Below are 27080 nucleotides of genomic sequence, written 5' to 3'. Positions count from 1 at the left end.
GTAGCTGAAGGCAGAGTAGAAAGACCAGAGAGAAGCGCACACACTTCAGCAGCTCTTTTTAATTTGGAACACTTTCTTCATAAAGGACACACCTTCAATACAGTTAACAAATGGTTACACACGAATCCTGAGGACAGCAGAACTCTACACCCACAATTGCACGGGACACCAATGGCGTGGCTCACTGGAATGCAGTAGTAACTTCCCAACGCTCAGTTTGCCTGTAGCAAAAGATGGCTCCAGAGTCTTAATTGACATTAAGAGGTCAGTTATTTATCTTCTGTAGACAAATGTCAGTGGACAATAAATAATTGCTGTCCCCTCACCCCAGCCCCTTAGAAAAGGTGACATGGTCAAGCTCAGTTTCGAAAAGTAGTACTGCACTGCTACAAGTGGCACAGCAAGAGGTGCCCCAGTAAAGCTGAAGGAAGGGGGCTGCTAGTACCTGCTGGGTAACGAGGGTACCAGGCATGCTGCAAGAACACTTGGGTTTTTGTACAGATTAAGACTATACAAGTAGAGGAATGCATTCAAAACTTGATCTCATCCCTTTACAGTCTGCAGGAACAGAATCCAGTTTTCTAGTCCACTCCCCCTGTGTATTGTGGCTGACCTCCCTGGTCAGCAGTGCCTGTTGAGAATCTCTTACTAACCGCAGAGAGCCCATCACCCTACTCAGATCATGCTCCAGAACACCAAGAACTAGAGGGAAAAGCATTTGTGTTCTGATGTTTTATGAGCAGTAACACCGTAATCCACCCAGTGAGTATCTACACCACGAGCTTTCGCTACACTTAATTTACAGTCTTTTAACTTCGCTTTGCAAGTTTGGCACATGCTGTTTTGTTTTTAAAGGCCCCTTTAAGTCTCTTGAGTTGCTGCTTCTGAAGCTGTGCTCTCCTCCCGGGGCAGGGACAGCCCCTCTGGGGCAGGACAGCTTTGCAGTGAGCATGGCTCCCACTGCCCCTGTGAACAGGCAGGTTTCCAATCAGAAACTGTTAGAAAGGTACAATCTTAAGTTGCAGCTGTTGCTAAAAAGGGTCGTTCATGTTCCAGCTCTAACATGGTCACAGGTAAGCCTTAAACAGGAGGGAAGGTGTTCACATGTGTGATGGAATATGGGGGGTAAAAGGAAACAACTGTACAGTTCTTGTACACCCTTCCTCTCCAAACCAAGAGGAAGTTCCTTCACAGACTCGTGCAGTGCCTGGTTTACCAGTGTCCTTGCTCTTATCAGCACTGCAGCCCTATCACTGCCTGCAGCCTCCTCTAACCAGACCAACCAGCCAGCACTGGCCCCCGAGACCAGCACAGGAGCATGCACACCAACACACGCACATACAGAACACCACTGGGCAACCACTGTCCTTGTTACCGTGTCTCTCCAAAATGACAAACTGATTGGCATGTGCCTGTCTGCCCCACTGGGTTGCAGAGACCCAATGCAACCCTGCAGCCACCAGCAGAAGGCTGACACTGCTCCACCTATGGAAAGCCACGTCACCAAGCTGTGCAATGCACTAAGAAAAAGCCACACCAGGCATGGACTGGTTGAAACAACCTAAACTGGTCAGCTCTGATCCCTGTTGTTTGGGGCAGGGCTGCTGAGGATGGGCACAGACACAAGGGCCAGGAAGGGATGCTGAAAGGCAGTGACCAGCCACTTCCCTTGCTCTCCTGCTCTAGGAGCACAGCCAGAAACGCAACCAAAACCTCTTTTTCTGCATAAGTCTTTAGGTGCAGTTCCTCGCATCCAGCTTGCTGAAGAGCTGCACAGGATTTGGTATAGTTTTGCTAAACAACACTTAAGGCTTCCTTAAACAAACACTGCTGCACAGGTACCAGTAATGGTTACAAGTTAAGTTTTTGGGAAGAAAGGGAACAAAAAAAGCTTTTGTTTCTGCAGCTCCTAATAAAGGCCTGTAGGATTTTTCTCCAAAGTTTACTCAACAGAATGGAACCATCAGAAAACTGAAAGCAAAACATCTGGTGTCAGATCTATGCATCAGGACACAGCTGCTGTCACCTCACCTTTCAGCAAGTAGTGAGAAAGGTTAAAGAAATCGTGGTAATAGCCAATTAATAAAGAACCTGAGCCATATGCAGGCATTAAGTGTCATTGTAAGAAGATGACAACCCTGCCATCTACTAGTCTTGTCATTACTAAGGTAGGAAAAATGGCTCTTGGATGTCAGGATTATGAAAGGAATTAGTTGTCAGGGTGAATAAAATGTTTTAATTCTTGCAATGAGTGACAAGCAATTGAGCTTGTATGTGTCTTTTGGGCTGGTTTAAGGCATTCCTCTTTAAAACCACTGGTTCTGTTAATCGCAAGATATACACTGCTAAAAATAGGATTTAAGCACTTAAAATACAGTCATGTACATTATAGTCTGAAGCATTTTGTGTCACTTCTCGTTTTCTTCATCACCTTCAGATCTATGGCCAAGCATGTAAAGAAAGAACAATAAGCAAAAGGGGAAAGTTGCAATACAAATGTTGGACAGCAGCAACCTGCTCCTTGGCCTCCTTTCCTTTAATGAGTGGCAAGTAGGGGCCAATTCAAGAACTCCCTAAGCACCACCAGCACTGTCAACACCTGTAGTCACACATGAAACTGCTGCTTGCCAGCTGTGGGCACAGCCCTGCTGTGACAAAGGGAGAAAAAGGAGGAGGAATGGTCAGGTTAGTAATGGTCATGCCACCACCATGCATCTATAGAACAAGATATCCAAACCTACCACCAGCTTGATCACAAGAACTTCTTGCCTTTGCTGTAACTTAAATGTACAGTTATAAGAATACGGGACAGTCAGCTCTGGGCAATGCCATACTTTAAAGTAAGAGATGCACTGTACCTGTCCAACTTGACCCAGCAGAGTAACGCAGCTTCTCCACACTTGTGCTCTGTGACCAAGAGTGCAGTCACCGTTCAGTGCATGCCAGGCTGTCCCAGGAGAGCTGGTGGGCCAGGCTGACACTTCATTCAGCTCCTTACCTTGCTGCTGCCCAGCGAAAGCCACCAACCTCACATCTGGTGTCACCCACGAGAGCAGAGCCAGCCTGCAGTGACCCCATGCCAACGTTCAGACAATGCATACGGTCTGTACTAGCTTTGTTACACAGCAAAGCGATTACAGGTACTGCTCAGCTTTAAGAGATGAAAAAGAACCAGTTGTAGTTCCACATTCTAAATTACAGTTGTGAAAAGAGATTACAAAACAGTGCATTTCTTGTGCTTTTCTTTTAAGTATCAGAATTCAACAGAAAAAATGTCAAGGAGCTAAATTCTCAGTACATTTGTCATCATTTGTTTTTTGGATTAGCATTGATCTGTTTAGGAGACACAGCTCGCTCGTGTCCATCACATCCCAGCAGCATTCAGGTTCTTCAACACAAAGGTCAATGGTTTAAAAAGGAAAAAAAAAGGGGGGGGGGAATAGTACTGAGTTATGAAATAAGATCAATATCCAGTGTCCTGCTAATAAAGTCATATTTTAATATAAAATATTCATACAGCATACTCTACACCTCATTCTCTCCGCTAGCTGAATACTGTTACCGACTAGTCAAACAGAAAAACTTCAACCACTTTGCTCTTCAATGTTTTGGAGGGACAATATGGTTTCCAGCAGCTACTTTGATCACAGTAGTGGGGGGAAAGGAAAGAGGGAAAGACAAGGGGTAAATGTTCCAAAACTCTATATTAGGTTACGGAGTCGGCTGAAAGAGGAGAAGGTTTTCAGAATGTAAGGACTGATCCCACTCAGTGGAACGCGAAACACCACACGCATTAGTGTTTCCATTAGAAAGTTCTCCTTCCTACACTGCAAGTCACCCTTGTGCTCTCTTCCTGCCCAGTACAAAACCTTTTTCCCCCTCTAGAAACAAAACTTAAAGTCATTGCTCCCCTCTGTTGTCTTCTGCTCTTTCGGTTAGAGTTAAATAATAATTAATGTTGCTATAAAGATGAGTTAAAAACCCCAAACGCAGCCTTGGAGCCCGCTCATCAGGGTGTCATGTTTCAGGAAGCTGATTAATGTCCGTCAGTTTTGTGTCGTTCAGGATTGCACGGATTCTCTCCAGGGAATCTGCCTGCCGGATCCGCTCCAGCTGCACCTACAGGGAACCAACAGACAGGGCTGAGCTGCTGAAACATGCTGCTGCAGAGCCAGAGCCAAATAACCGCTGTGTTAGCAACTCTGGTACCCACAGAAGCAGAACTGAAAGCAAAGCATCATCGGCTGAGAAACACGAGGCATGAAGGAGCACAAACCTCCTGTAGAACCAAGAACAGGAGGAAGGAAGACAGAAGGCAGTTTTGGCTTTACCATTAAAAGCCACTTTCTGGGGGATTCAAGCAGGCCTCTGTCATCACTCTCTGTTTTGCCCAAGAACCAGTCACTGACACCAACCAAAGTGGCCAGGCAAACTGGAGGAGAGGTGCAAAGCAACATAAACTTGCACAAAGAGCACATAAAGGAAGTGCAGAGCTGCCTCACGCCTGCCTTCAAGCCTCTCAAAGTCAGAGCTAAGACACTCTTAGAGGAAACACCCTATTTCCAACCTCACTCCTTCTTGCTTTCCTGATAATCTCTCTTGAGCTCTTTCTTACATGCTGACAAAGTGCCCCGTAGCACTGTGTGGAAATGAATGCAGAGATCACAACTTATATTTAGTATTTCACTTCTTCCATTCAAACTTTCACATTCTTTCTATCAGGATCTGGGCTTTCAGCTCTAAATTCCCAAGTAGCGGTTAACTGATGTTCAGCCCATCCTCTCCATTGCCGACACCTAATTTGGCCAGTGGACATCTCACACAAGTGATACTCACCCAGGCTCTGCTGATGAGGACGGGAAGGAAATAACCCTGTGGAGCTATCAAGAAACCAAAATCCTCATTCAATGGTAATCTCTTGTTTTACACAGCAGATCTTGCACCATATTTTGTGATGGCACAAACCATGGTTTTAACTGAAAGCACTCACTGCTGGTGTGTAATAACTGCTGAGGGGTGACAGAAAACACAAACCCCAGAGCTGCAGCACTCGGGCTGAGCTCACTGAAGGCCTGCTGAACTACCTGCATGTTTGGAAGAGTGCACCACACCACTTCAGAGTGGTGAACCCGGTTTTGTTCTTAAGAACTGTGTAATCCAGTGCAAGCAGTACTCAACAAAAAAGAGAGGGTGATGACAAACAAGAAGGAACTTCACTGGTCAGGACAGCTCAATAGCCTCTTTTGTCCTACCTACTCCTCCAGAAACAGCCAGAACAAAAGAGGACAGTTCCCAGTGTCCATCCAGCTAAACTCTGCTGAGTGAACAATCTGACTATATGCCTTATTTTAGTTTTGCAAATAAACCTGAATACTCGACTCAGACAAGTGGTATTTTTAATTCTGCCGAATTTCACTGAGCAGAATGGCCAAGAACTCAGAGCAGACAGTGCTGGAGTTCAGTACTGCTGCTGTGAGCAAGGCTTCTGGTAAGCGGCAAAGTAAGGGGGCTCACAGACTCTGAAGGTGAGACCCATCACCATCATCCCTGGCTTCCCAGGGAGCCAGTCAGTCACTCCACAGACACCAACACTGCAGGTTCCTTCCTGCTCTCCACACTTAACAGAGAAATCAGCCTGACATACTGGAATGAGCCTTGATGCCAAAATTCCTTCCTTTAGCCACCTCTTGGGATCTCATCACCAAACATCAGAGCTTCACTTTTCAGAGAAAATACAAGGATAGTAAACAGCAACAACAGCAAGGATAGACTTTGAGATAGTATAAATAAATCAGAAAATATAACACAAAAAACTATACCATATATTCATATCAAACAGCACAAGTTTCTCACTTTGCCCTCAAATATTTGTACCTTAATGATTTGCTATGAAAAGTAACAACCTGGAAGACATCAGGAGAGGGACAATGAAATGCTGGGATCTAAAGGTATCATGACCCATGGCTCTCTCCACTTTCTTTTAGTACAGTAATTGTGTTTCTCTGATGCTGAGAATTGGCTGGAATCAAGTAATCAGAATAAAATCTCCAGTAGACTTTAACAGTAATATTGTCCTAGGGATACTTGATCAGTTTATTATACCAATACCTTTAAAAATAGTTCATAAATACTAAAGTAAGAAAATCTACAACTGCTACTTCTTGTTTTACACAGCTGTGGAGAAGAAACAAAAGCAGCACCTTACAAATTGGTTGCACTTCCCTTACCTGAAGCGTCTGAGAAAGCTTTACAAAATCTCTCTGCACTTGCTCACTGACATCTAATTCAGTCTGCAACCGCTGAGCTTTATTCTTCTCTTCAAATACCAGCTGTTCCAGGTTTGCCTGAGGAGAAAAAGATGCTTTATGCTGTGTTTAAACTGAAATAAAAAGGAGAAGCTCATATAAACTGATTAAAGCATGATACTACAGCAAAGCAGCGTGGTTATCCTCAGAGCCCTGGCAAAAAATGAAACCGCTTGCTCTTTCTACACCTGTTTTCCTAACTGCAAAATCAGGGGCTAATACCCATCAAACATCCTCATTAGACTGGTTAAAGCACGAAAAAGCCACATGTCTTAACAGCACTATGTCCAAGGATCTCAAAGTGAAAAAACAGATTTCTGAGTCTGTCCTGGCCTCAGCAGTAGCAGTCATTTTTCTCCTTCTTAGTAGCTGGTGCAGTGCTGTGTTTTGACTTTCAGCCTGGGAACAGTGCTGATAACTACAAGTTGTTGCTAAGTAACATTTACTCCAATCAAGGACTTTTTGAGTCTCCTGCTCTGCCAGGTAGGAGGGGAAGCCAGGAGGAAGCAGAGACAGGGCACCTGACCCAAACTAGCCAAAGAGGTATTCCATACCACAGTACCTCATGCCCAGTATATAAACAAGGGCCAGTTACCTGGAAGGGCTAGATCGCTGCTCACGTCGGGCTGGGTATCGGTTGGCGGGTGGTGAATGGTTGTATTCTCTTCCCTTGTTATTCCCCTTATCATTATTATTATTGGTGGTAGCAGGAGTGATTTGTGTTATACCTTAGATACTGGCCTGCTCTTATGTCAACCCATGGGAGTTAAATTCTTTCGATTCTCCTCCCCATCCCTCCAGGAGCAGGGGGAAGAAGGTGGTGGTGAGTGAGCGAGCAGCTGCATCGGTCTGAGTTACTGGCTGGGCTTAAGCCATGACAGAGTCTTAATGAGAGATGACCAGAGATGAAGGGCACTAATCTGCTGATAAATATACAACCAGGTTGCTGTCTCGAGTTTTAGACAAACAAGCCTTTGGGATGGGGGAAAAAAACAACCCACAACCAAAACCAATAGAGAGAGAGAAATCTGATCACAATTAATGTATCTGGCTGCCAAAGTAGGGCTCCTTCCTACAACAACAACAAAATGACATTCATTCAAAAGCATCAAAGCTTCAAACCCATGTGTCCTGGGTTGAGCAGCAGCAGTCATTTTTCTCCTTCTTAGGAGCTAGTGCAGTGCTGTGTTTTGATCTTTTGGCCTGGGAACAGTGCTGATAACACCGATGTTTTCAGTTGCTGCTCGAATGTTTGGTCCGGCCAAGGACTTTCTGAGTCTCATGCTCTGCCAGGGAGGAGGGGAGGCCAGAAGGAAGCAGAGACAGGACACCTGACCCAAACTGACCAAAGAGGCATTCCATACCACGGCACATCATGCCCAGGATGTAACGGGGAGTTACCCAGAAGGGAAGGGACTGCAGGGTTGGAGGAGGCATCGGTCGGTGCTCGGCTGGGGGGAGTGGGGCGAGTTATCAGTTAGCTGGTGCGGAGGTGTTGTATTCTTTCCTCTTGTTATTTCCTTTAGCATTATTATTATTGGTGGTAGCAGTAGTGTTATACCTGAGTTACTAAACTGTTCTTATCTCAACCCGTGGGAGTTGCATTCTTTTCGATTCTCCCCTCCGTCCCTCCAGGACCAGGGGGAGGGCAAGAAGGGGGGGAGTGAGTGAACGAGGTTTGTGGTTGGGTTGGTCAGGATGTTTTCTATATGCAGAAGTGCTACTGAAGCCTAACTTGGGATGCCAATCCCAAAGAGATTCAACTTCACAGCAACTCAGATCCACCACTTTACAAATCCAAGTGCAAAGTGACTGGGATAAGGATTTAAACTGCATCTTGTGGACACTATTTCAGTGCCAGAATCTTATCAACATTCAAAAGCTGCTTTCTTCATTGTTACATAGTGACACATTCTCTGACCACAGTTTGACCACCACAGAAGATGCACATACACCTCACAGCCAGACATCACAGAAGATGCATATACACCTCACAGCCAGACATCACAGCTACCTTTGCTGCTGTCTCTTTCTTCAGCTGTTCTTCTAGAGTGGTTTTTGCTTCCTGCAGACTCTCCAGCTGCTGTATGTTCTCCTGCGAAGAACTTTCCAACTATATAATAATAATAAAGAAAGTATTAAGTAAACCTCCCAACATTTAAATTTCTCACAGACCCTCCTTACAGAAGTACAGCCTCAGAGTCCTTCCTGGTACTCAGAAATACACCTAAATAATCTCTCCAAATGACACAGAAAACACCTCATGACATCTGTTTTTCTCCATTTATTTGGTTTTGGGGTTGGAGAGCAATGGCCAAACCTGACACTCAGGTTATTATTTGGTAGCCTAATATTAGTTAGGAATTATTCAACAAAGTACTGAAGTTACAGATTAACAAACAGACCAACAGCTCTTAAGTAACAGAACAATGAATGTGTCCCAGTCCTACATGGGCATCAGTTCAGCTATTCTGTCCCTTAACATTCCAGGCACAACCTTATGTGTTTCCTTTGAAACGGGCACAAAAGCTACATGGGTGCAGATGGGAAACAAGTCCATTTTCTCTGATATGCAAAGGTCGATGTGAAAGACAACAACAGTGGCACTGACAGAACTAGCAGAAAAAAAGAATCCTACTCTCTCTGTTTAAAAAAAAACCCACAAAGTAACAAAAAACCCCACAAAAATCCCACTGTGAAAGGGCTCCTTACCTGTTCCTTTTCTGCTTTTATTCTTTCCAGTTCAGCTTTTAAACTGGAAATGGAAGCTGAAAAACAAGAATGTTAAAGCTTAAATGAAAGAAAAATACAGGAAAGTGGACATACTTCTGCTAGCATTTCAGGGAAAATTAAGCATGTGCTACATCAAAGGTAAACAAAGAATTGTACTTTTGCTTTCAGCTGTACAGCTTTTGTGTATCTGCTGTCAAAAAAGGGTGGTATTTAATACTCAGGGAAGTCTGTTTCTCACCAAAGCAAGTCTTCACTTATCTTAATGATTTCTAATATTCCTATTTGGAGACTTTTGCCCCTGCTGACCTATTTCCTCTTTGCAATTCTCGATTTCCAGCTGCAGAGTTTCTTCTATGTTTTCTTTCAAATACTGCTCAGCTTGAATCTGTTCTTTTAAGAATAAAATCTCTGCCTTGAGCTTCTCCTCAAGGTGATCTGCTGCTGTCCGCACACTGATGATGTCTTCACGGTACTTTAAAATCAGCTCACGGAGCTCCTGAATCAATGATTAGCAAAGATTTGTGTTATCATCTTCAGCTACACACAGTACTGCATTTACCAGCATACAAGCCAGAGATGATGTTATGCTACCCTGAGGTTTGTCCCACAACACCAGAGCATCCAGCAATGTATTAAAACAAAATCACTGCTTGGCCTAGTAAATGAAGAATGTGTAAAGATCTGCAACTCCAACAGGCTTATGACGCTCTCCCCCTGCCTTCACCCCCACCAGTCTTCTAAGCTTGAGTTTAAGGGAGTGGCCATGAACAGTATGATAAGACTTATTATTCAAGGCACCAGATTATTACTGGTCCTAGACAGATTTTGCAGTGACTGACTTAGCTTCATTTATTGAATCAGTATCTACATCAGAGCCATGGGTCTGACCACCTGTGTGCCAAGGTTGCAAAATGCAGCTTAAACTGGAATAAACACACACTCTGCTGACAACAGAGCAGTTATTAGGCCATAGTTAATTCATTTATTATCTACCCACACCCTGCAGCATGCTCATGGCACAGGGGGATCAATCTGTACATCACAGACATACAGGGGTAAAATCCAGGTTACTTTTCATTGTGCTATTTGAGTCAGCTTTTTGATAAGGAAGATTCTTCTAGCGAGATCGAGTCAGAGGTATTATTTGTGTTAATGATTGTAAAATGTTTTACCTCTGCTGCTTCTGGTAGAATGAAATCTTCAGCTTGCTGTAAGGACACATGCAAGCTATGTTTTCCTTGAAGACTTTCATTATCTTTTTGCAGTCTCACCAACTCTTCTGAAACCTGCTCCCTTGACTGTGTCAGGACAGCCTTTGATGCAAAGAAAAGCATAAATTCTCACTAAGGGTCATGCTCAGATCTCTTCATGCCCCGTTTGCTACCACTGCTTTCAAAAGTCTGGTGAATTGATTGGATATTCTTTGTAAAGGAAAACAAAATGTGTGGAACAACAATATTTCTGGCCTATGCACTAGAAATAAAGGCAAGATCAGCCTTAGCTGTACAGGCAGGCAGGTGGAAGCAAGTGATAAACACAGCCTGGTCAAGCCTCCCAGTTTCCTTCTGAGCTAGCTGTGCTCATGGAGAGGAGTAGGGGGCAAATCACGTGGTTGTGGGAACTGTCAGTGGTGTATACTAAAATCATTGGACAGCTCAGCTGCAGCACCAGGCTATTCTAACCTTAAACATTCATCCTGAAACTACCCATGGCAGGTGTCTGCCTCCCACTGTCTTTAGAGGAAAACATCAAAACAACTGATCCCTTGTAAAGAAAAAGGATTAAGAGAACATAGTTCTGTTTGCATTACAAACGAAAAAAATTCCACTGAACTTTTCCAAAAGGAGTAATTGCTTCAGATGCAGAACATCAAACAGAATGTTTCTGCAAGCAATGTCCTGATGTCCTACAGACCATCCCAGACCCCAGAAATGCAATACTGGGATTCACGTGAATGCTCTTAGTCCCCACAATGTTGTGCAAAGGAGGAAAAAAAGAAGAAACATGATTCTAATATAGAAGGGAATCAACTGCTGTAAGGAAGTTAGACTTGTTCTGCCCTGGAAAATGAGGTCCTTAAATAAGTTCCCACCCATATCTCTTCCTGGGTGTTAGGGCTGGTATTTTAAGTCTGACCCGTAAAAACACTGAGCACTCATTTCCAACTCAAGAAAAAATTCAATAGTGATGGGTTTTGTGATGAATCCTACAAAAGTGTCTTGAAAAAACCTATTGCATCTTCAGAGCTGAGGTGAAGTAAGATACTAAATGGGCATGGAATGTGCATAATGGATAAGGGGGGAAAGAAGTCGACTAGTTATCCCCATGTTAATCAATCCACATACACACAGAAGTAAGACTGACCCACAAACCACTACAGGTTCAGAATTTGCTATCAGAGACTGGTACCTTTACATACTGAGGGGCACAGCTCTCTTTAGCCAACCTTGGCTGGGCAGCAAGACAAAGTCTTTTACAAACAGATGGAGCTCCAAAGGTTAGACAAATAGCACTGTTCAAGTGATCTCTGGGCTTAAGCTGCCTTACCATTTGCTCCTGGACACTTCTCTTCGCTTGCGAAAACGCCTGCTGCAGTTCATTGAGGAGGTTCTCTGACTTCTGACATTTAGCCATAAGCGAAGAGATCTTAAAAAAAGAAAACCCACACAAAGATATAAAGCATGAAGCAGATTTTGAAGAAGAAATAACCAGTGAAGTTCTCTTGCTTGTTATCATTATTAATATATAATTGGGAATTTCAAACTAATCCATTAATCTTAGTTCTTCACTCAGTAAATCATGAATGCAGCTCAAGTCAGTAAGAACAGGCACTGTCCTTCTATACCAGTAATATATTCTTTTTACCAAACTCTAAGCCACAAACAAACAGTTAATTCTAATCAGACTGTAATGTAAGCCAGTTCAGAGACCCTGAATTGGGTCTGCAGAGCTACCACCACAATTTCCAGCATTTTCTTTAAGGTAATTCTTCATACCTTTCTCTGAAAGCACAGATCTTCAAAAGCTTTACACTTAAGTTATTCTACAGCACCACAGGCTTAACAGTAACATGAAGAATTACTCAATTAAGAGCACTCTGGTACATCCAAAAGAATGGATGTATAAACATGTTCCTGTCACCTAGGAGAGACTTTGCTAAGGGCTGCTTCCTTAGTAAGAAAAAACATACTGGGTGGGATGGAAGAGGGAAAGTCTTCCAGCTCAAGTGAAGTAAATTCAGTGTCCTGTATACAGCATTTCCCTAATTAATAGGCCAAAGATGATGACTATCCATTTTGCTTAAAGCTATGATTACCACACATCTTATTTGGCTCTGTTGTTCCAGGAGTTATGTATACAGCTCAGACTGAAAAAACTTTTAAATGGGCTATTATTTCAAAGAAGTCTAAGTGCATACTTTGGACCAACTACTGGTACTCCCTGCTCAGCTACTCACTAACTGGATGTCTTCACCACAAGACCATTAACTGTGTGCCAAGTATTGATGGCAAGTGGTTCAAATAGTACCACTCTTCTACTGACAAGGACAGTGACCAAGAACACAGGGCTACTTTTGCATGTCTGGGGGATTTCACACAGAGCTCACTTCAGAACTTAAACCCACTCAAATTCCAATTATCACCTCTGTAATGGATTTCAAGATTAGAGATGAAATTTCAGGGTGAAAATTGGGTAACATACTATTTGAGACATGTCAGACTTATCTAGAAACTGTGGGAGACTCAAGTGCAGCATAACTAACCCTAGAAGCTCTCACTTTTGTTGCCTCTACCACAGGTAGTCCATACATATCTAACAGAAGATGAGTTCTTGTACGAATTTTTGAATACCACTTCATGATTCCTACCACCTTGATTACAAAATGCCTGTACCTGGTTAGAGGAGTCTTCAGCACTTTGTTTCATGTAATCCTCCAGTTCCTGTTTATCTTTCATTGTCTTTTCCAGCTGGTCATTGGCCTGCCTCAGCATCACCTGCAGCTTTTTCACCTGTGTTGGTACAAAAAAAATCATGCAGTTTTCCATTCTTTTGGAAAGCACTTATCTCCCAAACACAAATATAACCTACCCCATCACACCCCCAAAGCACAAAATCCCTCAAACCCCTATGCAACGCAGAAGTTCCTTTGTCGTTCTTCTGAAACACCATGCATCCCTGATTACACCAAACACAGCACATCAAAGTGCACTGAACCAGCTTCCATCACTTATTTCAAAGCAGAATGTGACTCATGCCTTCTGTACCCATCTGAAAAATGTTCCTCAGTATACGGCAGGAAACAAATATCCTCCAATACTTCACAGTCATTTTATGTCTCTAGGATGAGGTCCTCTAATTTTTCCTTTGCTGTTAACAGTCCTTGCATTACCAAAGATATTGAATTTAATGCATGACAAGCATTTTAGAATATAAATTATGAAAGATACTGACTTCAGCATGAGCACAACACTTTTTATAGAACAGGGCTTTTAGTGCATGGTCTCATAGTACCAGATAGAGAGGTTCTCCGTGGTGAAACCTCAAACATGTACATGTGGTGCTCATGACCATATACCAACAGCAAACCAGGTTATGACAATAACATGTTAGCAGTTATCCAGATTTTAACTATGTTGACATTACTGAATCAAAAGCAATGAATAAACCAGCAGATGGGATATTGTTGCACCCTCAGTAGTTCAAATAACTGCAAAGATCTTGCTAAAGCTGGAAGAGAAATCCCACCTGGTCTCTTGTCTCCGCCTCCTGAATCTGGATACCTTGCAACTGTTTCTCATAATTGGAGCACATATCACAGCGTCTGCCCAGCTTGTTCCCTGCGTTCTGCACCTGGAGAACACAAGAGTTATCACCTGACATGAAGTTCTTCAAGGAATGCCAGAGTGCTACGTACTCTCAGGTGTGTTGTGTGATCACAAAATATTACAGATAAAAGACAGTAGCAGAATCATGTAACGGCAAGATTAAGTTGTTCTAAAAGTAAAGGATAATGCATATTACCTGCAGGATATCAGCTTTCCTGGTAGGAGTCCCATGGCAGGGGTTTGGAACTAGATGATCTTAAGGTCCTTTCCAAACCTAACTATTCTATGATTCTATTAGCACAAAAGCAATAAGCCACAATGTGCAACAGTTCATCATTCAGTGTGTGAAACTGTAAAGGTTTTGGCCAAGGGGACAAATGGAAGTTTTATCAAAGCTGCAGCTGCAAGTCAAGTTTGAGCTGAAATTGTATTTGTATTCGCTGCTCCATGTCCCACGCACATGGAGACATTCACACATCCTGCCCTGCTCCTGCCTCCAGAAACACATGGGAAACAGTGCATTTCTTTTCTGAATTCTAAGAAAGGGTTGGAGTAAAGTGTCATTGAAATTTCAACAGGGCAAGGAAATACTCAAAAGTAAAGGATTTAACACAGCTCCGAGAACCACAGGAGCCCCAGAATACTCTTCTTTTCAGCAGGAAATCAAATACAAGCTTTGAATTGGCATCATATAAAGCTGCTGAAAAACTGACAGGCAGAACACCCGGAATCAACAATCTCCTTGGTCACCCATCCTGAAACTGGCACAGTGCTAAGTCTAATCTGCTGCTTGTTGCTCTCAGAAATTGGTTTTTGATGATGTAACTCCCCAACAATTTTCTGAAGCTTTCTTTGTGGTTGCTTTGTGTGTCATGCACATCTTGACTGCTCATTTCTAAACTGCACTCCAAGCACAATCCTCAGTAAAACTCCTTGGCATACAGAACAGCACTCTTAGCTCTGCTCCTTTTGTTAATCTTTCCACTTTCCTAGTCATCCCCCACTGCACTGTAACATCCTTTCCTCAGCTTCCCATTTTCTCCTTTTCTTTGAGTTCTCGTATCTTTTTTTCATCCTCTCACGTATTTGTGTGATCAACAGCTACCTCTGCCAGACACCCCTAAGGGCAAAAATAGCCTGCGTTTAGTAAAGCTGTCTCTATGTAAAGCAAATGAGGAAGAGCTTGCACCTAGCAGACAGTCCCCAACGTGCAGGCAGTGGTCACAGCAGACACATGTGCTGTGTACTCACCTCCTTCTGCAGCAGGTTCCACTCTGTCTCACTAACCAAGCGGTAACCACTAGGAGATACATAAGCACTTTCTACGCCTTGTGTAACACTGGAAAGCAGCGAAGCAGTCTCTTCTTGCTCTGGTGTCATTGCTTTGATTGCTTTTTCCTGATCTTTGGTTAACATGAACCCACTTGGCATTTGCAGAGATCCAAGGGAAGCTGTATCAAAGTTCTCAGACACTGAATCTGCTCCAACAAGTGGTCCAAAATCTGACTCATCCAGGTTCCCAGCAGATTTTGCTTTGTTGTTGTATCCTAAAGCTTTGGACTGTAATGATCCAGATGTCCCCAGACTGTCTGTTGACTGTGCTCTCCGTAGTCCATCTTTAAACATATCATTATCTGATTTATTGAAAGATTCACCAGAAGAAAGCAGCAAGTCTGCATCCAATGAATGGACTGAGCCATGGGTGCTATTTACCTGCACCTGGAATTAAAAACAAGGAATAAAAAAATTATATACTCTGTTCTAGAAGCATGGTACAAGAGGAACGATGGACGCTCATTATCAGACACAGTGAAGGCCAATTTAAATTGGCTTTGCCAAGAACATCTGATCACTAAGCTTAAGATGGCAGAGAAAAGGATAGAGAACTGAAATGTAGCAGCTTGAATTAGAAAACAAGAAACAAGCAAAAAGCCAGAATTTTCTGTTAACAGAGTGCTTTCATAAGAATCTGTCTTCCTGCCAGACAAGCAAGGACATGGCCACCTTACATATTCCAGAACATGAAACAAGGCCCTTCTTCCACTAAAGAGATATACTAACAGTATCACTTCTAGACCTACGACCTACACAACAGAAAGCAAACACTCCACTGCTACAATGCAATTTAAAAGTCTTTCATAAAACAAAAATCTTTAACATAAAAATAAATGGAGAATGATAGGCTTATAATCTGTTCTATTGAGACAAGTGGATATTCTTCTATTTCTTTCTTCTGCTTGGAGTGTCTGACACAATACTGTAAGAGAAATAAATACTTTTCTTTAAAAGATTATTTGTACATAAAAGAAAAGGAAAAGGGAAAAGCCTGGGCTTAAACAGAAAGGTATCCTGGGGAATGCCAATAGCAAAAGACACACTAACTGTCCTGTGATGTATACAAGGCACATTAAGTCTCTTGATCTATTTTTAGTATTTGCCAGCACTGAAAAGAGAGCAGTGATGCTTTATTTAAAAAGCATCAGACTGCTTTCAAAATACCTTCCACTATGCACTTCTGCTTTGCCATTAGACATACAAAGAAAATAATATTGAGAACAAGACTCTTGAGAAACACAATGATTTCCGAAATAGGCCCAGCAGAGATGAGCAGGCTTGCTGGTACTTCCATATAGGTGTTTATAACTTAGAACTAAATATTACGTACTACTGGGTCTATGACTGTTGTAAATGCCTGTTTTAATAATTTTAGGCATATTATGTATATTTACATGTATATATATGAGTTCAAGCTCATAACAAAAAGCCAAAAGAATATAGACTTATATAAAATTTCATACTGGTGATACACTTAATGAATAATTTGTTTTATTGCAAACTGCTCAACAAAGAAGAGCTCAGAAATGAAATCATGACAAGTTGAAAGATATGACTGACAATATGATTCACTACCACCTGTAAAACACCATTCCATACAGTTAAAAACCATCAGAAATAGCAACAAAACCCAATCCATAAACAAATCCAAACCACTCTGGAAACTACATCCTTTCTCAAAATGTAACCACTTCCATTATGTGTAATTCCTAGAATTAAAGAAATGTTGTGATGAAGGAACTATAGCGGATCCTAGGAAATGAGATTAAAGAAAACATTAGAAGATAAAACTTGTTTGCCATAGTATGTCCCATTTGCATAGCTGGACAGAAGTGTTAGTATATAACACTGTATCTGAAATAGAAAGTTGTGCCCTTATGGTAGGATAGAGCGTAGACCTAGACCTCTGCCACATTTAACTGTTAGACTTCTGAACATCTTTCTGCATTCTCAACTGTTACAAATAATTGATGGGAATAAAGGACAGACTCTAGAGCTATATACTTTTTTTCCCTTCAAAAAGGATAATAAATAATATTAAATAATAAATAAACACCTTTAGGATACAACAGTAAAATAATAAATAAAATAATAAGTAATACATATTATATTAAAAAATAAAACAGGCAAAATACTGGCTCACACTGCAAATTCTCAAGTCTCTTGACTTCTCTCCAAGCAAGTCTATAGCACAAGACTATTTCATTAATTTGTCCCTATTCTGACTTACAAGTAAAATGGAACCTGTTAGATAGGCAGGCAAAATGCAGTGGAAAAGGATAAGTAACTGCCTATTTTGATACCGCATCTAAGTTCCAACCTGTGTGCCCATAGGGCTTGCTTCCTCCCAAGTTTCACTGAGGCAAACATCACACACAATTCTAGCTTGTCCCTGTGTATGACTGTCTACAACACCCAAATGGCTCCTAACTCACAACATGCAGCAGCATCCCTTTTTCTGGCTGTTGGAATGGGTTACTAATGCAGCTCAAGCAGCTTGGTGCTACTGGCTTGGCTAGAAAAAGAAGAAAAGCTCATTTCTGGCTGCTGAACAGATGTGGCCAAACTCCTCAACTGGCACAGCTGGATACAGACAGACTTACACATCATACTGGTGTGCACATGCTATGCAAGTGGCAAACCCCCCAGTCAGTGATCTGACTTGTCTATCCAGTGCCAGGTCAGCACAGAATTCAACAAGTAGGTTAGCAGTGCAGATACAATAGACTTGCTGACTGTTCAGATATAATTGGTTTAATTCTGAACACTTAGATGTGCTAGAATGCAGGTATAAATCCCAAGAGAACTTAACAGCAGTAAACATCCTGAATGCAGAAGGTAAATTACAGGTTTTAACAGCACCTCTCAGGATTATAAAGTATTGTCTTCCATTCTTTATTAGAATTTATCCATTCAGGTGCAACTCCAAAGATTCTTCGTTGCTTAATAAGAATTACAAGCTACAGAGAATAAAGGGCATTAATTTGGCATTTGTATTTGTAATCAACACTCTGAGGAATGCACGAGTGTTCCAAGTCACTCTGAACTATCCACTTGTTTTACCTCTTCATTAGAGAGCTGGGTGAGTGTTTCCTCCTGGGCGAGAGAACATGAAGCTTTTGTTTCATCATCTGAATCTTTTTGCTTCTGCTCCTTTCTCTTGCTAAGCCTTTGCTGATCGTCTTCTTCCTAGAAATCAGTGGTCAATACAGAACACATATAAATGAGATTGAGTTTTGCTGTAGTAGTCATGACATAATAGTTTCTATGATAAAACTAAGCTACAAAGGCAGCACTGAAAAAAGACTATTTTGGTTAAAAACCTGGGATTTATCACATAAGGGTTCTTTTGGTTACAAATCTATTGTTCATTTCACAAGGTACCCAAACTTACTTCTCAAATTTAGTGGTCAATTCATGTTCTACAGTAATTTTATTCAAAGAACATATTATGTAGAACAAAATTCTTATTATAAGGATTACCAAATAAGTAACAAAAGTAGCTGTTACACTGGCTACTGCATAGAACCTGGTAACATATTTGCATCACTAATGGCCCAATTAACAGCCATTATACAAGCCTGAATGTTAAAATGTGAAAAGGTGGAATGTAACACATGAAAAATGAATCAAAAGAGACAGCATAGAGCACTAATCATATGCATAAGCTAATTTACAATGAAGCTCTTGATTTATGCCAGAACTAGGTGCTGTACTGGAAAAACCTAAGAAGTGAGACCTGCTACCCTAACATCCTCAGCCCAAATGTTCTGTGCCATAGATGACCCTTTCTTCTTCCAAGATTAACTTGTGGATATTTTTACCTTTTCATTTAATGATATTGGCAAAATTACTTTTAAAGTTACTATATACATTAATATTATTCACACAAATGGAGAGTTTCTGTTAGAACCACCAGCTGTCACTCAAATGGAGGATTTCTATTAAAACTGTCAGCTATCATTTTCTGAGCTAGTAACACACTTAAATAACTTGTCTCCAACATGTGATTTCCATACCTGTTCTACCACATTAAGTCTACAGTACTGACAAGAAAAAAGACAAAAGCAGCAAGTAACCTGATCCTTTTTTTTCAGTTCTTCTACTTGTCGAAGCTGCTCGGAGGTCAGAACAATTTCCATACGTTGCATGTCCCTCATCAGCAAACGTTGAGATTCCAAGAACTGGTCATTGGCTTTTTGCCATGTGTGTTTCAACTGGTTGTGCTGCTGTCGCTCTTGCTCTAAGAGATGGCAGACTATGCAAGAACAGAGAGTTATTCTGAACTGGGATTTTTACCTTATTTGCCAAAGAGAAGCATTTTCATGAATAAAAGCAATTATTGTTCTAATCAAGAACAGTCTTTGCTCAACAACTATTCAGGATGAAATAAAACATTATTTTAATTCCCAAACTTGGCTTGTGACTAGGGACATATTACTGACGGTTTAGGATTCCTCAATTAGGAGACTAACGCCTTAACTTCATTCATGACTTCTAAGTTGACTTTTTTCTAGTGCTGGTTTCAAAACACCATCTTCTATGTCTCTATTTATTTCAACAGAAGGTTCTGGTTTTCATTCCTCTACAGCGATTCTGTGCTGTACACTGACACATCCATTCCACCACCAGGCATTCAAACTGACATACCTCAGGGAGATATATCAACACATTATGGAAATAATGCTCATAACTATACAAATAAAGGACACCACTAAAAACACTTGCAGTACTCTAAGAACTAAGCAGAAATCCAATAGCATCCCTCAAGAGAATGAATGGCTCTGTTGTTTTTCTCCATCATAAAAGAACTCCACATTCAACTCTCCTGTAAACATTTTAAGGGCTTTCACATTTAAAAGTTCTGCTTCCTCCCCCCACAATTTCCTTAAATCCAATTCAAGTAAGAAATCAAAAAAGAATTAATAGCTATGTTGGGGTTTGCATCCTTAGTGTAAAAGAGTCAAAGGATTCTTATTAGACAGATACCTTCATGCAGTTCTTTCCGTAACTTCTCTGCATCTTCTTGCAGGACTGATTTTTGCGTGTTGAGAACAGCCACATACATCTCCAAGTCTGTCCTACATGACTTCTCAGCTTCCAAATAATGGTTCAGTTCTTTAACCTGAATAAAAAGAGGGAAATCTACCATCTCAGTGCAGGACCACCCTGAGGCATTTCCTTTTTGTTAGAAGTTCCACATCTCCTGTTTGGGTAATGTGCAGGTGCTGAAACACAGGTTTATTTCTAGAAATCACAAATATTCAACCACTAGTGTGCAAATATATGTGTGCAAACAGTACTTGCATTTACTTCTGAATATATTACTCATAAAAAAAAAAAACCAGTTTTCAAACCCATGACAGACTGCTGCAAAAAGACAGGAGAATCTGTCAATGCAAAGCAATTAGATGAAGACTACTGAAGAAATATAATAGGATTTTAAGAGAAGGTTACATAAACGTCTGTCAAACACAATGCTCTTAGAAATGGATCCCATCTTAGAGCAAGGAATGGGTTGAAAGGTTTCTTTTCTGGCACTATTCAGTTTTATGGTTTGCTGAGTCAGCAATCACAGTTTTTATTTCAAAAGAAACAAAAGCCTTCAGGCAATTCCTAACTGGCTCCACAGAGCTGCTGCTCATCTTCCTCATCAGCAAGTATAGAAGCCACAGACACCAACTCAGAACTCAAGATAACCCTTTGGCTTTAACTTGCCACTGATGGCGGAGACAACTTCTCCTCCACTAGGACACCAAGTCTTCTATCTACTAAATGCCTTTGGAATGGAGAAATCTGACTCCCAGGGAACAGCCCTTGTGAAGGAAGGAACAGGAAGGGGGAGGTGGGATGGGAGAGAAAAGAAACACGTTTCATCAATCCAGCTAAATACTTGACACTGAAAAACAAAATGACATGACTCAGGCAGAAGATGAACCAATAGAGAAGTCAAACACACTGCTCATTCTGCACGTCATTCTCATACCCACCTAGTAATATATATCATGTAAATAATATCTTGCAGTTTTAGATCTCCATATATTAAAGTACTTACACAACTTCCTAAGTCTGTGCTTAAATGTCTCCTTGCTACATACAGACCAGCAATTCTTTCCCAATAAGCTAAAAAAAACTTTTGGCAACTTCAGACAGAAGGAGTAATGATATAAAGTTGACCACAGGTAAGAATTAAATGCCTAAGTAATTTTCTTTGGTAAGAATCACCATCTAAAGTGAGACTTCTTTAAAACCAACCTCCCAATAAACTAGAACGATGTATGAAGTGATTATTCACTTTTTTCCAAGAGATGTGTGGTTGTGTTTTACTAATCCCATAGAATGACACTGTCAGATTTGAGAGGCCTGACAGAGACACCAGCACAATTTTATTTCCAAAATAAATTGGTCCTGAAACCCTATCAATTTTATTCAGGCCTTGCCACAAGAATAACCTACGATTTTTATAACCAAATTCAGCAGAAGAGTTCTAAGGAAAGTTCTAGACTGTTCTTAAGAAGAAAAGATAAAAAAGGAGAAAACCAAAGAGCATTCTGAGAACAAGCCAGCAAGAGACAGTTCACATTTCCTCATCTAGCCCGCATTCATCCTGGCAATGAAAACAAAGTATTATTTGCATCAAGAGAAAAAGCAGAACTACTTGCAGAACTGTTATTCCAAGGAACATTTCAACCTGAAAAAAATCTGACCTATAAAGCACAAAAAATCTATGAGGAAAGAAAACACTCAAGCACGGCCTGTCAATCTAGCAAAAATATTTTCAGACTGTTAAATGAATTCACACTGTACTCCTCAATCTCAGGAATTTATAAAGAAAGTATTTATTCCTGTGTCTTAAAAACATCCCCATGGTAAGTTACTTTGCAGCTTCAACCTATTTGACTTTCAAGTTAAAGTATTTGTTGCAGCAGACATCTTCATTTCTGTATAAAACAGTCCATTAAATGCAACTATCTTACAGTGCTGTAGATATTATTTACCCTTCAGAGCTGATGAGAAATTTCGACAGGGGTTCTGACATACCTGAAGAATACAGGAATGCTAAATAAACCACTGAACATGATTACTTGGCAGCAATGACCAGTATCCCTTTCTATGAATCTGAGGTTAAGATACAAAAATCCTGGTGATATTGCCTCAGTTTTAGGTCTAGGGTTAGAAAATGAAATACAGCAGATGCTGGATGGAAGTATATTACAAGAATTTTGCCAAATGCAAATCTTCCTGTGGCTGCAAGCCTGACAATAACCTAAAGGCCAGGCTGTTGGAGAGGTGCAAAGCAGCTCTTTTTCTAGAGCTTTTTGTTTTTTATTACTAGCAGACCTGAAGCCATGGCATTTGAACTAAGCACAGATGACACACACATAACACAACCCTCAAAACAGGAAGATGGAAAAACACATCTAAGCCAAATACGTTATTTGAGCTCCAGGAGAAAAGATGTATTGCGCATGAACACTCTCACAATGTACATTTTTCTCTCTTATAAAATTTGACTTATCTACATCAAACCAGCACGATGCAAGATATAAATTCAGATACAGTTGCAGCTCCACCTCACCTTTGATGCTTCTAACTCTTTGATTTTTTCTTCAGCTCCTGTTAATTTCTCCTTTAGTGCTGCAATCTCTTTCTCCATGGGCATCACAACTGAACGCAGCTTCTCAGCATCTTCCTGGGCCTGCAGTTAAGGCAATCAATTATGAGTAACACATTATCATAGTTCTCACCACAACAGTTTCCATTATTGGAGACATTTGGAGAAAATCTCTATGCCAACAAATACAGCTGACTGAACTTCCACTTTCAATACTCGTCTTACTGCTATTTATTTAGTTCAGCAGTCATCTCTATGACAACAGGCCAATATTACTCCATTCACAGAAGGCAGCTAAATTTCAAATCCATGTATGGATTAGGCCATGAATATCTGTAAGAGAACATTAGTAAATCTATCACTGTTGATACTTGGGAGAAAGTTTATGGATCAGGCATTCCAAAATACATCCATTTTTGTTATTAAAGGCCTTCACTTGTCCTGCAATGTGCTACTAATAGCATATATAAAAGTGTAACACAGAACTGCAGGGTGAGTTATTGGCCATTCATTTACTTGCAAAGATAAAAGAAAAAGGATCTGCACAGTAATGCATAGTGTAGCTTTGCTCTGCTTTAGAAGACCATTCTTCAACTTAAAATTACTAGTGATGTAGCATCAGGTTTTGGTGTCACTGTACAAACTGTTTCAATACTATATACAAGCAATTGATCAAAAACCCCACAATTTTTCTCAAACAGTAGTTCTGAATTTATCAAAGCAGGAAAGCAGAATGAGAAGACTGATATAAGGAGAAAAAAAGAGAAACAGCCAGGTTAATATAGCAAGAATTAAAATGAGAAACCGCATTCAGTGCTCAAAATCAGAATTACTCATGTCAGTGGGCGATCCTGACATCCCCATTTCCTAAATGGATGCACTAAAAACTTTCCAAGTGAAGGTAACACGTCCCATAGACTCCACAAGAGCAAGCAGAAAACTCAAATATTCACCACACTAAAATTGTTCAAGCCATGAGGAATTTAAGCAACCTAATTTGGGTGGATTTATGTGTTGGAGGTTCAGAGCACTCAGTTGTTCTCTCTCTTCTACTGGAGGAACTCAGCAGGGGAGGAAAGGCTGTGAACTTCATCCCAAAGCTGAAGCATCAAACAATGACACTTAACATATCAGCAAAGGCAGCCACTAAAAGATAATGCTCGTGTCTTGTTTAAAATCTAAACTAGAGCCCCAGACTGGTTTGGGTTGGAAGGGACCTTAAAGCTCATCCAGTTCCAACCCCTGCCACGGGCAGGGACACCTTCCACTAGAGAAGGTTGCTCCAAGCCCCATCCATCCTGGCCTCCAACACTGCCAGGGATGGGGCAGCCACAGCTTCTCTGCACAATCTGTGCCAGTGTCCCGCCACCCTCACAGAATGCAGGTCTTAAAGGCTACGCATTTGATTTTCAGTTTCTGGTAAGCTTACTGACAACTCTAATCTGAACAAGACTTTTAGGAGGAAAAATAGACAATATTTTTAACCACTCAACTTTTCTAAGCCTAAAATTAATAGGCAAAATAAAACAATATTGCAATACCATTATACACATGCTACCAGCACCTTGGGCTCTGAAAAGCTTTAAAGAAAATTCTGTAGACTAAACAAAATTAAATTGCTTCGTGTTTCATTCACTTCTGCTACATTCTGTTGCTGCTAGTTTGCTTGTCCAAGGAGTGCAAATAAAATCCATGAGGAAAGCAAGGGACATCACATGATGCAGTGAATTCAATACCAGGGACATGTGATAATGTCACACGTACATACATATCCTGTCACTCGCAGCCAGCAACTCAGCAGTCACATTTTTAGAGCAGATGGGAGCAGTTTGACTTCACAGGTTGCTTTATATTTCATTTATTGTATCGGTTCTATTCATTTAATGCTACCTATAGCTGGCTCATATAAACTAACGACAGGCCAACATTTTTAGGCCTGTTAAACAAGCTTTTTCCTCATTATTCATGATAACTGAAAGAATATTTCATCACCAGTCTGATTTCACACAGTTCAACGCTGAATATAGAGCAACAAGTGCATCCATGCTGGAACCAACCAGTTCAGAGAAACAGTCAGGAAGGTCTCTGAAAGCAGAATCAGACTGTTGAACATAACCAACTGGAAAGGAACAACTGCATCAAATTCCAAGACAGAAGTCACTCTTGCTTTTAGTGCTTGGTAAACAGAGCTGAAGTTTGACGCTATGGTTGCAACATAGTGCAAATGTGTCCTTTAAAAACACAAAAAGGGGGTGTGTGTGGAAGGCTGGGAGTAAGGATTTGGATTAAACATCAGTGCGATACTGAACTAAGCACCTTGAATAGCCTCTATCTGCTAACAAAATGAGTGCTGGTCACAAGGTCTGCTTTTGAAGGTAATTACTGAGACTCCAAAATTGAGGTTAAAGTTTCCACACAAACTTCTAACAGAATGATATTATCTATCCTGTTGAAAAATGCTACATAAAGATACTGTCATAGGCAGCAAGAGATGCCACAGCATCTCATTTCCTGTGTTAAAATGCATTACTCAGGCTCCCCTAGAGGTGTGATCCTTAAAATCTTTTCTTCCATTCTAACATTTTGCCAAACTAACATCAACCTACTTCCATGAACTCTTCTAAGTCACAGATCTCCGAACAACAGCAACAACAAAACGTTTCCACACTCCAGGGCAATTATCTTTCATCATCCAGAGCCTGTTTTGTGACAGCAAGGTTCTGCACTTCCTAGGAAGCTACTAGTACTGTGTTGCACAAACATGACTCACCTTAAAGAAAGACAAAAGATATTTTAGCTATAGCACCCATTAAAAAACCCAGAAGAAGATTGTATGATATGAGAAAAAGAATAAAGGTGCACAAGTGTAAAAGAGATTCCACGATTCCACAGTCAATCCAGAAGAATCTGAAGAGGGCTTTCCTTGAGTTCACTTGATGTTACAACGAGAGACTTTACAAGGCCTCCTGCTTTTACAAGCTCAAGGCCAAACCTTAACCACCTTCTCAGGTGCAATCCCCAGAATGAATCCACATAATCATGTACAATTTGTTTATGGATTCAAATGCAGGATTAGGTCATGATGATTTCCTTGAACAAACAGCTGAAAGTTGGCAGAATGAGGCTGTGCATATTTCTGAGGAACTATGAGCAGGCAGTAGAAAAGAACTCATCCATAACACTACAGGTCTGTATTGAAGCAGAAATTGAAAACCTAGATTTCAACATACCTTTTTCATTTCATTTTCTAGGTTTTCTTCCTCTTGACCTTCAGACAGTCTCCTTCTTAACTCTGCTATTTCCCGTTCCACATTTTCTCGATACTGATTCCACTGAGCTCTCTCCTGCTCCATCCTGTGATGATACTGGAGCTCATAGTCACGAACAGTCTCTATAAAAGAGCAGTTTCAAAACTTATTTTCAGTGGAAGTTAAAAACACAGAGCCTTAGGAACTCTACCTCCAACCAGCTAATGATTTATCATAATTGATCAAAACAGGACAACTCTCCCTTCCTCCCTCTTCCCTTTGATTCTTGCCCCAAGACCCAACTAACAGAAGCAAAAGATCCAAAGGAATTGCATCTCAATTTGTACCACCACTGGAACAGAAACAAACAAGCCCCCAAAACTGTGTAATTCCTCATTTCAAAATAACATACATTTCTAACATCCTATTTACCAGCACATTCATACCTCCAAACACATCATCCAAACAATCTAACCCCTACTTACTTACTCCAAAATGCAGAAGAACTAGAACATCTCATGTAGCTTTCATTTCCCCAATATTACCCCTTCAGGAAAGGAGTTGTCTTTGTTTACACACAAACAGCAGTTGGCACAACTGCACCTTCATCTAGGTTCCTGTACCTACGCAGATCATAAATAAACAGAAACTTGTGTACTCAATATACAGGAATGTTTGTCTTCTCTGGGGAAAATCATAATCAGGTTATGGGAAAAACTGCCTACAGCCAACAGGTTGGAGGCTCAGGATACTGTGGTCTTGTATTAAAGAGCAGCCAGTTATGGCAACAGTGTCCCCAGTTTACATCCTGCATTCTGTTCCTTGCACATAGTTTGTCTCAGAAACATCAACAGCTGTGCAACATGCAAACATAATAAAGCATAGCTCGAAACTATCAAGGAAAAAAAAGACCCATGACTGATACAGAGCAGCATGTTCAGTCACTAGCCTGGGGAAAAGTCTGTGTTATAGTACTGGAAGGACACTTAACTGTCTGACAGCAGAACAGTGTTTACAC

General features: G+C 41.0%; 1 protein-coding gene across 2 annotated transcripts in view; it reads right to left on the bottom strand.

Moving 5' to 3' along the window:
- Positions 1–39: 39 nt before the first annotated feature.
- Positions 40–27080, bottom strand: part of RABEP1 (rabaptin, RAB GTPase binding effector protein 1) — a 50212-nt gene continuing 23171 nt past the window's right edge. For both annotated transcript variants that reach the window (XM_065695181.1, XM_065695182.1), the window contains 15 exons: positions 26045–26205; positions 22779–22898; positions 20189–20324; positions 19279–19457; positions 18263–18388; positions 15116–15583; positions 13785–13889; positions 12932–13048; positions 11586–11684; positions 10211–10351; positions 9345–9534; positions 9018–9073; positions 8320–8418; positions 6228–6344; positions 40–4119 (listed from right to left, as the gene is read on the bottom strand). In XM_065695181.1, coding sequence (XP_065551253.1) covers positions 4018–4119; positions 6228–6344; positions 8320–8418; positions 9018–9073; positions 9345–9534; positions 10211–10351; positions 11586–11684; positions 12932–13048; positions 13785–13889; positions 15116–15583; positions 18263–18388; positions 19279–19457; positions 20189–20324; positions 22779–22898; positions 26045–26205 — 2216 coding nt within the window. In that variant the 3' untranslated portion in view covers positions 40–4017. The remainder of the gene's footprint in view (positions 4120–6227; positions 6345–8319; positions 8419–9017; positions 9074–9344; positions 9535–10210; positions 10352–11585; positions 11685–12931; positions 13049–13784; positions 13890–15115; positions 15584–18262; positions 18389–19278; positions 19458–20188; positions 20325–22778; positions 22899–26044; positions 26206–27080) is intronic.

This window comes from Lathamus discolor, chromosome 14, assembly GCF_037157495.1.
Source record: "Lathamus discolor isolate bLatDis1 chromosome 14, bLatDis1.hap1, whole genome shotgun sequence".
Classification (NCBI taxonomy): domain Eukaryota; kingdom Metazoa; phylum Chordata; class Aves; order Psittaciformes; family Psittacidae; genus Lathamus; species Lathamus discolor.
The sequence above is the reverse complement of the archived record's forward strand: the minus strand, read 5'-3'. Positions and strand labels throughout refer to the sequence as shown.